Source organism: Doryrhamphus excisus, chromosome 10 (genome assembly GCF_030265055.1).
Source record: "Doryrhamphus excisus isolate RoL2022-K1 chromosome 10, RoL_Dexc_1.0, whole genome shotgun sequence".
In the NCBI taxonomy this organism is placed as follows: domain Eukaryota; kingdom Metazoa; phylum Chordata; class Actinopteri; order Syngnathiformes; family Syngnathidae; genus Doryrhamphus; species Doryrhamphus excisus.
In genome coordinates this window covers 8,451,248-8,465,889 of record NC_080475.1, presented here as the reverse complement: position 1 = coordinate 8,465,889, position 14,642 = coordinate 8,451,248, and the positions used below count along the sequence as shown (strand labels likewise).

The window sequence follows — 14,642 nt, the reverse complement described above, 5'->3', positions numbered from 1 at the left end:
TTTAATAGCCCCAGTAACATCAGCGTGGATATAATGGTATGTAAAACATGTTTTAAACCACTGAAATATTTGTAAATGAAATTATATTTTGGAGAAAGTTATGGAATGGTTAAACAAAATGTAACAAAAATGTAAAAATTATGCAGTTTAAATTAAATTCATAACAGCTCTTTCCCTTTGCATTACTTTCTAATTTGCTTTAGAGATGGCTGAATACATCCAAGTAGACACCAGAAATAAGACTTCTTTTAATTAACTTATTTGGGTTTCAATTAATTAAAATAGATAGCCGATAGCTTTCGACCTCACTTAAAACAGGGGAACTAATTGCCTCATTCATACAGCATTGAGGTTTCAAAATGGTATACTGCCATCTGCTGTCCAGTCGAGGTATCGTTAAATGAAAGTGCTCCCCGTAGGTCAAAGCTGGGATCCATCATGTCAAGGCTGCAAAGCGAGACGGTCAGATTACAAAATACTTTCAGAAATATGTTTATATATATTATTTTAATGGTCTACGTACAATTATTTACAGCGATATTTGTTTCAAGAGTTTTAAACATTGGCACGATTTGGAAAACAAGAGACTGGTACCAGTCCGTACGTTGCCAAATGCTTCCATTTAATGATCTTTTAATTACGAGACAGGAATAACGTTATTAAATGGTCTGCTTGTTGTTACAATGCTTCGATCTAACACACGTTGGCTTCCATAACAAAACCAGGCAAAGCGGTGACACGCATCGTATTACACTCCGCGCGATAGTCACTTCTGAGCAACGAGTATGGGTTTTGTAGTTCCGAGAGGAGGCTTTAAACGTCCATCAGCGGGACAATAGACTACATTTCCCAGAGTCACACTGCAAAGGAAACCTGTCACGCTCGTGCTGTTTTTTGTTTTTGTTTCTGGGGGTCGTGGGGCAACAGACCATGAGTGGCAGGACTTGACTGTCAGCTTTTTGTCATTTTGTACAAGATAAAGAGATCCGGACTGACAAGTGAAGACATTTTAAAGGTGAGGACGAGGTCCAGAAACGGACGACACAATACCTGCGCAGATGTGTTTTGTGTCCACTATGTTAGTTATTGTTATATGCTAACATACGCTATCAAAGTGGCGATGTTAACAAAACAATTTAAAAAAACATCCAAATGTGTGTTTTGTGAAGTGGTGTGTCGGTACGATAAATGTTGTCTACATGAGCTCCTGCTGTTGGGCCTCTAGCTTCTACTCCTTTGTAACGTGAACCCACGTAGCTGCTGTACATCTGTCACCATCTAGAGCACGTTTAGCTGGATTAGTTTTCGTCTTCGGCTGCTGACTTTGTTATAACGTATAACGCCATCATATGGAATGAATTGTTGAAATAAGTCACAGAGCAAACGCTCAAAATAGGCCCCAGTGTCGTCATGTTGAGTGGAGATTGTATTAATGGGAGACATCATACAGTAATAACATAATAATAATAATAATTCCTGAATTGCACATGGCGAGACAGCGCCAAAGTCTTTGTGCCACTTGCACGTGTGATGGTGTACAATGGCGAAAGAGTCCGAAATAGCCAAGGTGACAAATGTGTCACGTGTCATGTTGCTGAAATACCCTGCTGTCACTGAAGTTTTAGTTGTGCTGCCGACGTTTAGACGATACAGACTTGATCAAAATCTTCAGACCAGTTAAAAAATAACACAAATCTATTACGGATCTATTATGCTCATTTTTCGACCCATTGTATTGAGTTGTAGACTCCTGTAGAGCAGCTACACACAATAATCCGCACAGAAAACTGCAGAATCTGCACCTATTTGAAGTTTGATTTCCTTTGATTTGTGCTTCCTGTCAAAACTGTCTGTTTTGATTTTTAAAAGTGGCATGCCCACTCCGCTGTGATTGGTCACACGCTAACTATGAACCATATAAGGTCAGCCCCTCTGTGACATCACAAAGGGAGAATGCATACCTCATTATCTGAAACTTTGGCATTGTTTAACATGAGAATACAACATTCTAACAACATTTATAGGTCAGAAAAGTAGAAAAAGCACAACAGGTCCCCTTTCGCGAGGTTTTAACTGAAGCTACAAAAAGTTATTTATTGAAAACAACACTTAAACTGAAGTAGACTGTTTATCAGTCGGTCAAAAGTTTAAGATCATTTATTCATTTTCTACCGCTTATGCTCACGAGAGTCGCAGGGTGTGCTGGAGCCTATCCCAGCTGTCCACCCTGGACTGGTGGCCAGCCAATTACAGAGCACATATAGACAAACGACCGTTCCCACTCACATTCATACCTATGGCCAATTAACCTCAAGAAAAATGCACTGCGCCGCATTGTAAACCCTTTCCCTTCCTATAGGTACAAAGGAGCGCCTTTGTGTTTGTTGCCATGGAAATGCCCGGGAAGGTGGAGTTTAGAAATGTGGGCTGCAGTTACTTTCCTCAGAGCAGAGTGGATTGTCACTACACACTGAGCTCACTACACAACTGGGCCAGTAGTGACTGGATAGGACTCTTTAAGGTAACGTTCACACATAAAGGATATCGCTGGAATATCACTTTGTCATAATTATTATTTTTGGTCTGCAGGTGGGGTGGTCGTCAGTGAAGGACTACCACACGTTTGTTTGGGCAGTCGCCCCGGGTGACGATGAAGAGGGCACAGAGGTCAACTGCTGTGTTCAGTTCCATGGTACAAGTTTCCTCTATTAAAAATCCCATAATTAGACGATCTCTACCAGTACGGAATGATTTGAAAAACAAAGCTAGTACCAAGTGATCAAGATCAAATATAAATCCAATAAAATACTGATACTGTTTTAATGATGTTGTAATAACTACAGCATCAACCACTGACGACAAAGCTGACTTCTGGTTCAGGTCTCCATTTTGTTAGCAAGCCAACTGGCTGTTAACGCGGACGTTTTGTGATAAAAATACAGGACTCTCCCACCGTCACTGGGTCCAGTCTGCTAGTGGCCTCTGATTGGCCTGATTCAGTGTGAAGGGCACGTACAGCAGATGAGGCGTTCATTGAGATTAGAAGGGAAGAAAGAGACTGCAAAGAAACTGCTGATTGTTTATCATCAGCAGATTTCATCATTTAAAAAGATTGTTGCCCCACGTTGGTGCAGTGAATTACAATACAGCTCGTAAAATCTTTGGCACATGATTTCCTATCAGCTTTGTCATCCCGCTTCCTTTAGCATGTTTTTTTTCTTGAAGGGATTTCCTGTGAATTATAATACATTGTGTCCCAGATTGATATTTGTACTTACCTGACAGTCTGGATGGCGTCACTGAGGCAGGTCGGACTGGTTGCATTAGGAAGGAAATGCAAAAAAAGTGACTCAGATCTGTCAAAGATAAAACAAAAATGAGGAGATGCGGGTAGATTTTCACATTTTAATATAACAGAAAACATGTGCCACTAAATGAATGTTATTAGGTAGAGAAAAACAATAACTAGCTTACACGCATGTACTGTACATTAGCTCAGCTGAAGTAATCAGCTAGATACCAATGGAATATAATAAAATGGTCACCTTAATTGATAATTGTTTAATTTAATTTGTTAATTATTGTTAATAGTTTGTGCGTTGAATTCAATTGAAAAGGCTTCCAAGTTCGGGTACAACTATGACGTTTGGCTCAAGTGCTGCCTCTGGTGGTTGAAACCGAAACTGCAGCCAATATTGCCCTACATATACAGTAGATGTATTTCTTGTGAATTTCATTTGGTTGTTGTTTAACGCAAACAATGTACTTGTATACTGTATATTATTTGAAAATCTAACATGCGTCATATAAAAGTAGGTTTCTATTTTGTCATTTAAACATCATCACATGACCTGATACTACTATCCTCTAATCAATTTTTTTCTTTCCTCATCTCCTTCATAGCATCGTACCTTCCTAAGCCCAGTGCACAAGAGTATGAATTTGTGTACATCGACACCAAAGGGGAGGTTTGCTCTCGCAGCTCTAAATTCACATTCTGCACACCAAAGCTTCTGGAGGATCTGGTGACCCTTGAGGAGGAGCCCCACGAGGAGGAAGGCACAGATATGTTGGTGGTCGTACCTCGGGCTGAATTGTTGCAGGTGACAATAGCTGAATAGCTTGATATTAAACAGTAAGGTGTTGGGAGTCACTATTTATTTTGTGTCTCTTTTAGAGCCGACTGCAGAAATGTCTGCAGGAGCGAGCTGAGCTGCTGCAGATCCAGGAGGCGACAAGCAGGCAAAGGGAGGAAGAGAGGGCAGATTTCAACAGGGAGCGGGAGGGCTGGGGCAGACGACGCAAAGAGCTTGAGAACGACATCGGCAGGCTGCAGGGAGAGCTGAAGAGAAGCCAGGATAACATTGAAGAGATGGAGAGGAAGCAGGAGGTACAGTACATAAAATTAAATGTGGACCTTAATGAGGTATTAGGTCGAGCAACAATATGCAAAAGCAAGAAGGGGGAGTGGGACAAAAACATTTGCAACTTGGAATTAAAAAAAAATAACAACTCAAATCTCACTCTTTGGGATTGCCTGCTTTGAGCCTTTTTTATTAAGGGCTATATACAGTAAATAAATTTGACTTGACTGTATGTATCCGCATTAAACAATATCTTACCATTTCATGTCAAAATGTATTGAGATACCGAGGTATAGATCGTCTACTGTATGTCCTGCTAATGCCTGTTCTCTTAGGCGGAAATGGCTTTGGGAAAATGTCTTACACAAGAGAAGAGTGCTTTATTGGAAGTGACAGAGGCCAACCAAGTGCGAATTAGAGAGCTGAAGGAGGACATCAAAACTCTCAGGCAGAGAGCTGTTGAACGAGACGCAGAGCTGGAAAGGTCTGATATGATTTGTTCATTCCCTCTGTTGTTTTTTTTTTTAAATATATTTTTTATTTATATATTTACCTGGAATGGCTGATCCAAACAAGCTGCATAATGGTTGCAGTGAGTCCATTTGTTATGATAAATCTGTGCAGGATGGAGGAAAGAGCAAAAAACGCCACAGCTCTGCAGAAAGAAGAGGAGAGTGACAGACAGATACTGCAGGTGCCAACTTGTACCGTAAAGACTGCTGCCTTTCATCGCATATTTCTTACTGTTCGTATTCGTGTCACCTTTGTTAGACCATGTTGGAACAGACTGAGGGCGAACTCCGAAATTTGTCCAAGGAGTTCCAAGGTCTGAGGAACTCGCTGGCCCAAAGAGACACCTGCGTGCTGCAGCTCCAGAACACCATCAGCACCCTGACGCAGAAACTGACCACAGCCCACAGAAAGGAGGTCTGTAGAAGAAGGTGTAAATCACTAGTAAATACGGAATTGGTAACTAATCCAAGTTATCTTTTGTTGTCAGGCATTGAACGAGGCAACGCTAAAGGAGATGAGGTGCCTGCAGGAGCGTCTGGACGCGAGTGAGCGTACCGTAGACGGCCTAAAAAACGATCTAAGCACCACGGTAGCCCAGAGAGATCGTGGGCAGGCTGAACTACATCAGGCCCGCCTCCAGGCCGCCCAGCTTACCCTCCAACTTGCAGATTCCAGTTTGGCACTGAGAGAGAGCAGAGCGCAGTGGGCGCAGGAGAGGCAAAGTCTGCAGGACATCGCCAAGGTACAGTGGGTGGACTCGCTTCTGAAGATAATTGACATCGTCGTCACTGTTGTGTTGTTGGGCGTCATGTTGGTTGCGCGTTGCCTTGGCAGAGGGACCGTGAGCATCTGGAGAAGCTTACTGCTGATATGCAAACGACGGAGGAGAGCCTGCAGGAGGAGAAGATGGAGAGAGTGAAGTTGGAAGTAGAGCTCGGGAGAGAAAAGGATTGTAACCGGGTCAGTTGACACCACTAACAGGAACATTCGGCACTCATAACGTTTGCCACCTGTCAAGCTGATGAGTGAGCAGCTTCAAAACAATTATAGTCATTCATAAATGCAAGATATAGGCATTTGAAGAGGTAATGAATGTGCCAACGTATACGATAACTAAGTCACCCACTCCTGCTAGCAGAATGAATAAAGTGCTGAGTCTGACCCCACCCCGGTTTTATTGTCACACCTGCAGGTCCAGCTGAGTGAAACCTGCCGGGAGCTCCAGGAGCTGAAGACTAGCTTGAGGGTTGCCCAGAAAGAGAAGGAGCACCTGCTTTCCGAGAAAAAAGTACACTGCCACTTTTATTTAAAATCATATTTCTAGACATATTAGATAATTTGCATGTTTTAAGGACTATTTACTTATTGGCTTTAGAGTATAGCCTTAGTTTTAGAATGAGGGATTACTTTAGTACAGTATCTTTGGGCAAGATGGTGAAGCCCCAGTTGGTCCTGATGCTGCATTATCATCAATAGGTAGATGTGATAACAGTGTCAAAGCGCCTTGAGTGTCTTGGAGGTGGAAAAGCACGATATGAGTGGAAGACTTGTGGAAGTGGAAGACTATTCCTGGAACCAGTAGGCTTTTTGGCCTACAAAACAAGTCTACTGGTTCCAGGAATATACAAGTATATCTTAACTCATGCTATTAAAATCACAGGTAGAAGTGATAAGATGGTAAAAGGTCTTTCACTTGTGTGGTACTTTTCCACCTCCAAGACACTAAAAGTGCTTTCATCAGTGCTTTCAAAGTGCAGCATCAGGACCAACTGGGGCTTCACTGTCTTGCCCTAAGATACTGTGCTTAGACATGATCACGGGAGGATCAAACCCGCAACTTTCAAGTTGGGAGGCGACCACTCTACCACCTGAACCATGCCTCCCATCATCAATTTTTATTTTCTTGAAGCAGAATACCAATTTGCTGTAGAAAATCATTTAGACATTGGTCGATATTAGTCATCAAAGATGGTTTACCCAAATATTTCCAGCTTCAAGGTCCTGCTTATTTTTAGATATAAAAATATTTGCTGCATGGACAGATAATTTCACTATTTTTAGGTATTTATTTCCCAAAATATCTTATATTTGTCCGGCCCTCTTTTTCAGTGTAACCAGTCGTTGAATATCCTTATTGCACCGTTTACGTTCTCTTTGTAATCAGCTGATAAGCTCCAGAGGCTCCTTAACGGCTTGTATGGATTAACAAATAAATAGCAGTTGTTTTGCCTCTTCTTGAGACTAGTATTCCCATTAAACCGCTACTTGGTTCAACTGCAGTCATTATCAGTCTTAAATTTGGTCCGGGTAATAGTTTGTATTACGCTCAGTTCCCACATTGCGACATGAGTAAACTATTTGATTATTGAAGCGGCGCAATAAGATACACAAGCATACTGTTCTTCCAACTGTCCCAGTTGTTGGGCATCTTTGGTCCGTTGTCGTCTTTTTAGCGGTTATTGTGCAATATAAAACGTTTATTGTGTAATATAAATCAGTGGTTTTCAGGGCAGTCGGTGCTGCTGTTAAAGCACCTGCACAGATTTGTTGTTACCTAAGCGCTATCGCGCTGGCCCGCCACCACAGCGTCCACGGCCAATGTTTTTCAAATGAGTGTCCAGTTTACATAAACAGCCATCATGCGCTACAATGGCAGTCGGTCTGTGGCATATCATAAATCCCTCCAATGGAATAATGTTTGATGTATAGTAGTAGTTGTAAAGTGTGTGTTTACATAACAGCAAATGTGGCGTACGGACATATTGTGTGTGTGCGTGTGTCCACTTTATGTGGCAGACATATGGGGGTTATGAGAGCGCTAGCTACTGAAGCTGTGATTATGGAAGTCCCACCCCGTCGTGTGCAATGATGGCTATATTTTCCCGCCGCAGGAGTTGATGGACTACATCTGTCAGTTGGAGCAGAAGACAGAAACAGCAGCCAGTGCCAAGTGGAGCACTTCCCCCGCTGCTCCCACAGGTGAATGGAGCCACATTAATCTGCCCAACACCCTGCAGATGGGGACAGTAAAGCTGTTAACTTCCATTCCACGACAACGCTAAATACCTTTCACAATGGCCTGCTTGTGGCGTGACTTGTGCTTGTGTCGTTGTTCAGGCTACACTCGACATGACGGTGCCTACTTGGACATGTCAGATGTGTCGGAAGCTGACGACGCAGAGGCCTTGCAGCCTCTTCGTGCGACCGGACCGCTGGGAAACTACGGCCTGTGCGAGCAAGGACCGCCGAGCCTCTTTCTCCTCACTGCTACTCCGTCATCCGCCCAGGAGATGGAAAGGAGCACGGTGGTTATCAGCCAGCCGGCCCCTCTCTCCTCACCACGGCAACCTGGGGGCGACACGATGGCGCACAGCTCCGATTCAGTGAGACTTGATTGCCGAACCGCTTATTATATGTGACACTGGAAATGCCGTATGCTACCACACCTGTTAGATACACTTGATAATAAAGACAGGAGACTCTGTAGGTCATCTCCGTGATTAAACCCATGTACCGTATGTGTGTAGGAGGAAGAACCTGATTCACTGCAGTGTGGAGGAAAGCACAGCTCTGGAGAGGAAATGGCGCTTTTGCTTCCCGATCACGCAGACTCAGTGCTAAGGTACAACGCAATTATCATTCTATGACGCTCTACATGCTCTATGGACCCACATGGTAACAACACAGACTGTCGAAGAAGAAACAATTCACGCACGCTAGTTTGTGTTCCACTACACAAAACTACTACAAAACACTACAGTCAACCACTGATGACATCACAGATGCGTGACAGAGCTGGGGGGGCGATGGGTCATGTGCAAACGCTACCGACAATTACGAATCATCACATGGGGGCGTGGCTTGCAGCGTTTGAGCAGGAAGTGGGTGGAATATAGTCGTTCTCTTTTTTTGTACAGTATAAATAATTAACGGGAGTGCGTCGTCAACACAAAACTTCACAAGACGAGGACTGCTTGGATTTAAAGTAAATACCCTCGATCAAAAACTTTCTCAAAGGAATATATAGAAAACACATGACAAAATATAGCCAAATAATCAAATTAATGGGTAAAAAAAGTACTACAGATTGAATCAATGGTTTTGTTTATCAGTAAATGAATCCGTACAGTACAATGTGTGTATTTCGTACGTTTTTGTACGTCAGGTTTGGACAAAATATCATCTTCTCGTGGTAACTTACACAGAAAATACCCAGTTTACTGCAGAAGCTGGAGAAGCTTCAAAGTCAGTTGAGGATTTAAAGTGGGAGATTTTAGATTTGCATTATTGACGCCATATTAAAACGAACGTTTCTTTTGAACAAGCCTACAAATATGGCGGCTGTCACGGTGGCTGATTTAAACATGAGCAATGCATCACACTTTATGAGCCCGCCGCTTGATTTGTGTGTGCAATGTTACTCTGCAAAGTAATTAGTGAACCCAACCGGCAGGGAGATGCAGCCAAGTAAAAAGGAACATATTTTTCATTGATACTGCATATATATATTTATATATATATATATATATAGCGAAGCAGAGGAATAAAGAATCCCAAAATGGCGGAATTCAGCGCCTCCACTAAATTGTACCTTACACATCTGCCCTCACACAAAAAAAAATGACTTCTCCAATGAATTCTGAGCTGGCTAATGCACACAGACAAAACGGCAGCAATTATTTATGGCGACAGGGTGAGTATGGCCGGAAGATGAAAGTTTTGAATATGTGCTCGTAAAAGAAGTTGAAGCAGGGGGAGGACCGCGATGGGAGGACAAGGGGACAGATAAGTTGACAGCAGGCCATAGCAATGATTTACCTGCGGGGGTGTAGCGCCGTCACGGGCCAATTTTCAGCATCATTAAAGCCCTCGCTCTCCTTTCTCAGACACTCCCTCTGTCTAACCTTTTGCAACCACACTTGGCGTTAGTCTCACTTTTGCTCTCTCTGTTCTGTGCCCCCCCCCCCCGTCACAGTGATCTGGCTGACACATCGCTATGGTAACCGGTGGAGTGGATGTCCAACACGTGAGATGACGGGATCCTTTTTGATGGCGTGCTTCTACTCTTTCCCCACGGACTACATGTTGTTACGCAATCTCCGTTATCACCCCCCTCTCCAAAAAAAGAATAACTCCATATTTACGCCAGTCGACCAGAGTGAGCGTTTAGGCTCGGGTTCGCTGTAGCCGAATGATTCGCGTTGAATCATTGCTACGTCGAGAGCTTTACGGCGGATGTTATGTCGTTTTTATGACATTTGTGATTAGGAGTCATGACAGGCACCGTAATTATGATGTTTTGTGCAAGGGGCTGAGCCCCGCTGAAAATCATGGCGAAGCTCCCCGGCAAGCATTAAATTTTCCCCCATCGCAGCTTTGAATGCGATTCACGACAACATAAAGCATTGATACAGCGTCGTGTGAGAATGATTATTTGGCAGTAAGGCAGTGCTGGGATGTTATATTGCGTCTGCATTCACTCCTGGACTAACATTTGAAATGCACTTTCCTAAACACGTTAGCAGTTGATGAGCACGCAGTAAAAATTTAGAGATACCCAGGCGCTCTAAGATGTTTTTTTTTTTTTGCCATAGAACGCTTGTTGAGCTGATTGAACCTGACAGAAACATTACGTATTCATATTATTATCATAACTTATATGCTTCTACGTTTTCATTTTAGTTCCGATGGATTTTGACTACCGATATTTATTTGTGGCGCGTTCGTAGGGAGATTTTTCATACATTTTTCTACCCTTAATTCACATTCACGGCGCTCTAAATTCCTGCCTAAATAATTAAAGCGTTATCTTATGAAAGAAAATCATCTTTATAGGCGCTGACATTCATGACAGGCTGTCGGTGTGTTCCCTCCAGGCTGGTGGTAAGATACCGCCCCGGTTAAAAAAGTCCTGCCTACCTATCTGTTCATGAATACTGTATTCATTTTGTACATTTTCTATCTCTAATGAAGTCCAGTTGGACTGCATTTAAGCTAAATACAAGTCAACTAAGACGGCTATGAAACTTTGATGCATTGCAGTTTGCTGAATTTCTACCCTGTTTTTACTGGAAAAGACTTTTTATGATAAAAATATGAATGGAGGTGGGCATAACAGTGGATTCAATTATTGTCAATTGTGTGGAATTGATTGTTGATGAATTATCCTGAAGAATTGGAGCAAAAATTTAGTGCACTACTTTGCTGTAACCAGCAGAGGCACTGTTGAGTAGTCTCAGTTATTTAGCTTTTTCAAAAAGTACATCATTATGACGGCTTAATATTACAATCTGAGTTCAGAAAATGCAACTTTGAATCAAATGACCTTTGCTTGCACTGTTATACCCATCCTGAATATGGCTACTTTATCATGATAACATATTATAACATATTGCGTGTCGTGTTTATGCATAAATCATAATCGTTTTTTAATTTAACTTTAGTAAGACTTTCTATTTACAGCATTTTATTTTAACGAAAGGGAAGATTCCCCCGTTTATTGAGCTGAAGCTGGAAGGGAAAATGGAAATGGATTTTAATGTTTAATCAGCTTCCGTGGGATTATTGAATTTGTCATAACTGGGGAGTTTGATCAGGTTTAATAGGCCAATCTGTCATTTTCAGTGTGTTTTTCTGGTGTTCACACTTTGCGTCGTTTTTTTAGAAGTACACTATATTTACACTACATGCCTCGTACTTGTTATGTGACTTTTAAGGTCATTTCCTTCCGTCACCTCACAATAAAGCTGCATCGAGTTAATGGTTTGTTTTTGAACGTCCTGTGTGACACGTTTATCCCCGGACTGTGTATTTTCCTTCTATCAGCCATGTAACAGGTTCGGGGCCGGGGTTCATGTATAATAATAAAATGCTTTATGTATCCATGATTGGGTGTAATGTGTCTTATTCTGGCCAAAGATCATGGCAATATTTGGATCGTGGTGTGACATTTCACCGGCAATTAATTGTGCCATTTCTTTTGTCACTGCCACATTCCCATTTGGATCATTGCCTGCATTCAAGGCAGGGGGGGGGGTTCTCCCTGCCTCGTCACCAGCTCCTCCTCAGGGCCGACCTCCCCCTCATCACATCATCGGCGTCATCCTCGCGCCTCGCTGCTCCCCGTGATGGCCGCCTCCTTTTTTTTTTTTCCTCTCACTTTTGAATTCCTCTTTAAGCACACTCCCTCCGTCTTGAGTGTGGGATGACGATAGCTAATTATAAAATCAATGATGCCGGGCTGCCTAGTTTACAGCCACCTCTAAAACCTTAACTGGGAAATCACTGTGGGATTGATGACTCCCTCACTCTTTATCTCTTTTAATTAGAAATGTAAAAGATATGAAAGAGCCAGAGGCCAGAACACATCTCCAGAGTTTTTTATGATCCCGCCTCCCCCTGCCCAAATCACCTCTTACTTCTACCTGGGACTTGTTTATTTCCTCTGCCTTCATTTTCCTCCCTGCTGGAACCCCCTCCGCCCTCCGCCCTCACTCTCCCCAGCCTCCGTCCGCTTCTCCATCACTTGTTCCATTACCCTTTCTTTAAGATGCGTCACACACACACAGGAAGGTGTTAAATTTACGGTCTTTGCGCTTGCCGACGTTCCTCACCTTCCCCTCACCTCTCTCCCCTTTTCCCTTGGCTGAGCTGCAGGCCTCCGTGGATGGGACGTGTAACAAACGAGGAGTCCAGAAGCTGTAAAATGATGTCGCGCCGCATGTTATGACCCCTGCTGCCACATATGATTCATAAATCAGCCTCACTTGTACGCAGCGTCCGGTCAGATCACTTCTTTGTCGCATCAAGCCGGGGTCACCCGCTGACTTTATCAGGATCAATGGTCAAAGCCGGTCCTGCTGCAGCACTTGAGTTCGCCGCCACGCTTGAGCGATGTCGCTGATGTTTGCTTTTGTTCTGCTAACGACTCAGGATGAACAGCCTGGATTCAAACACACAAAAGCGAGAGTGGAGTTGAACAGATTGAATACACGATCCAATAATAACATAATCATAATAATAACATGAGGTATTGTTGGGATCATAATAAAGCTAAGATTCAACCCATCCTGTCCCCCACACTTCTGTCTGGAAATTATACTGGTTTAGCTGGTGGACCATGGTGATGGACCATCTTAGCAAGGTCTTAATAATGATATAATAACCAGTAGCTTCTAACCACATTCATAGTAGCTCTCCAAATGCTTTATTCATTTATTATGATGGCAGTAATTGTATTATGTTACCATTGCTGAGGAAATAGCCATCGCAGGAAGTACATCAACAACAAGGAAGTGTCCCAGTGCTAACAGGTGAGTCATTCCTCCCCGCCATGTCATGACACAACAAAGGGGGGAGTGATAAAAACACACATCTATTCTGGGGGTGTGAATCTTAGCACTGAGGACGATTCCATACACAGCCAGTGATACCATACTTTATGATACATGGAATTTTCTGGCAATACGATGTGATACGATTCAACCACTTCACGATGCAATACGATACGATGCAATACTCATTTAGTTCAAATCAATACAATCCAATACGATATGGTGCAATTTCTTGCGAAATGATGCAATTCAACATGATGCAAATAAGCAAAGGGAAAAACTGGAATTCAGTATGGTCCTACAAAAAGAATTTGGCTTTATTCCTTCTAGGCACTTAATAATAATAATAATAATACATTTTATTTGTATAGCGCTTTTCAAAATACTCAAAGACGCTTTACAGAAAAAATTTAGTTGAATAAAAGCAAGTAAACAGAGTAAAAGATACATTAAAATACAACATTCATTCATTTATACACAGCTAAAACATGGGTAACAGCGGGGCACACTTGGCAGTAAATTCTACTAAAGTGCTGTTTGTCTTTTTTACTAATCACCACTTCTTCATCATTCTTTTTGCCATCTTAAAACATCAACAACTTACCAAAACAACTTTCATCCCACTTTCACATTAGCTATGCAATTCCAATCGCAGTAGTTCAGTGGTGGAGTCAAACTATTCAACAATAATTAGAATTACTACTAATAATTTAACAACAAAGTAAAAGTGACACTTCAAATAGTGGAATCATGTTTGTTTATATTCCTGTTAATGCTAAACATACTAATGCTAAACATACTAATATGAATGTGCTAGCAGCTAGGCTAATACAGTAATATTAGAAGAAAACAACTTACATTCTTTGCAAATGGCGGACGTTCTGTCGAGCTTTCCGCGGTTCTTTGAGAATCCGTAGTGTTTCCGAACATACCATGTAAACGTTTGGGGGGGGGGGTTAAATATAGAAACTTCGTGGCTGCTGCTTGCTACGAACGTCCATGCTGTTTTGCTAGTAGTGGTATGTTCCTCACGGCTTCCGTTCGTATTCAATACAAACCGCCAAATGATGATGGTGCATTCATGGCACCTGGGGAACAGCATATGTGGCGAACTTGAACATTAATAAAACGGCGCTTGTATCGGATTTTACCGATACCACAAACGCATCGCGATGGAGCTAGATTCACCAGTCATCCATAACGGGTGAATCATTGTGCGCATGCGCATAGATGTATCGATTAATAGCGATTATTTTCCACACTTTTACTCAAAGCCTGTCGCAATTTGTCACTCTCAGTTTCTCAGGTTGTATCATCGCCATGCTTTGTTGTGTTATTGTAATAGAATGAAAATATCTTATACATTTATATTGTCATTAATAGGTGTTGTTATGCTAGCCATGCTAGGCGTGCAAGGCGTTTCTCACTCCAA

General features: G+C 42.3%; 1 protein-coding gene and 1 long non-coding RNA gene across 5 annotated transcripts in view; one reads left to right on the top strand and one right to left on the bottom strand.

Moving 5' to 3' along the window:
• The window catches only part of LOC131136796 (uncharacterized), a 40,152-nt gene extending 25,957 nt beyond the window's left edge, over positions 1-14,195 (bottom strand). Inside the window, exons 1-9 of one of the 4 annotated variants that reach the window (XR_009131809.1) lie at positions 14,069-14,195; positions 12,644-12,819; positions 12,491-12,575; positions 8,021-8,225; positions 7,730-7,888; positions 5,532-5,768; positions 5,109-5,293; positions 4,918-5,019; positions 3,279-3,356 (exon numbers count right to left, since the gene is read on the bottom strand). This is a non-coding gene — a long non-coding RNA (uncharacterized LOC131136796). Of the gene's footprint in view, positions 1-3,278; positions 3,357-4,917; positions 5,020-5,108; positions 5,294-5,531; positions 5,769-7,729; positions 7,889-7,943; positions 8,226-12,490; positions 12,576-12,643; positions 12,820-14,068 lie in introns of all 4 variants that reach the window. The other 3 variants (XR_009131810.1, XR_009131811.1, XR_009131812.1) reach the window with 3 other exon arrangements.
• Positions 850-11,756, top strand: LOC131136793 (calcium-binding and coiled-coil domain-containing protein 1-like). The gene is made up of 15 exons (XM_058084045.1): positions 850-1,015; positions 2,360-2,521; positions 2,590-2,692; positions 3,904-4,103; positions 4,178-4,390; positions 4,700-4,848; positions 4,989-5,058; positions 5,136-5,291; positions 5,365-5,619; positions 5,712-5,837; positions 6,070-6,165; positions 7,769-7,856; positions 7,995-8,260; positions 8,405-8,499; positions 9,853-11,756. The coding sequence occupies exons 2-15, from the start codon at positions 2,390-2,392 to the stop codon at positions 9,878-9,880; spliced, it is 1,977 nt and encodes a 658-aa protein (XP_057940028.1). The 5' UTR covers positions 850-1,015; positions 2,360-2,389; the 3' UTR covers positions 9,881-11,756.
• Positions 14,196-14,642: the final 447 nt, after the last annotated feature.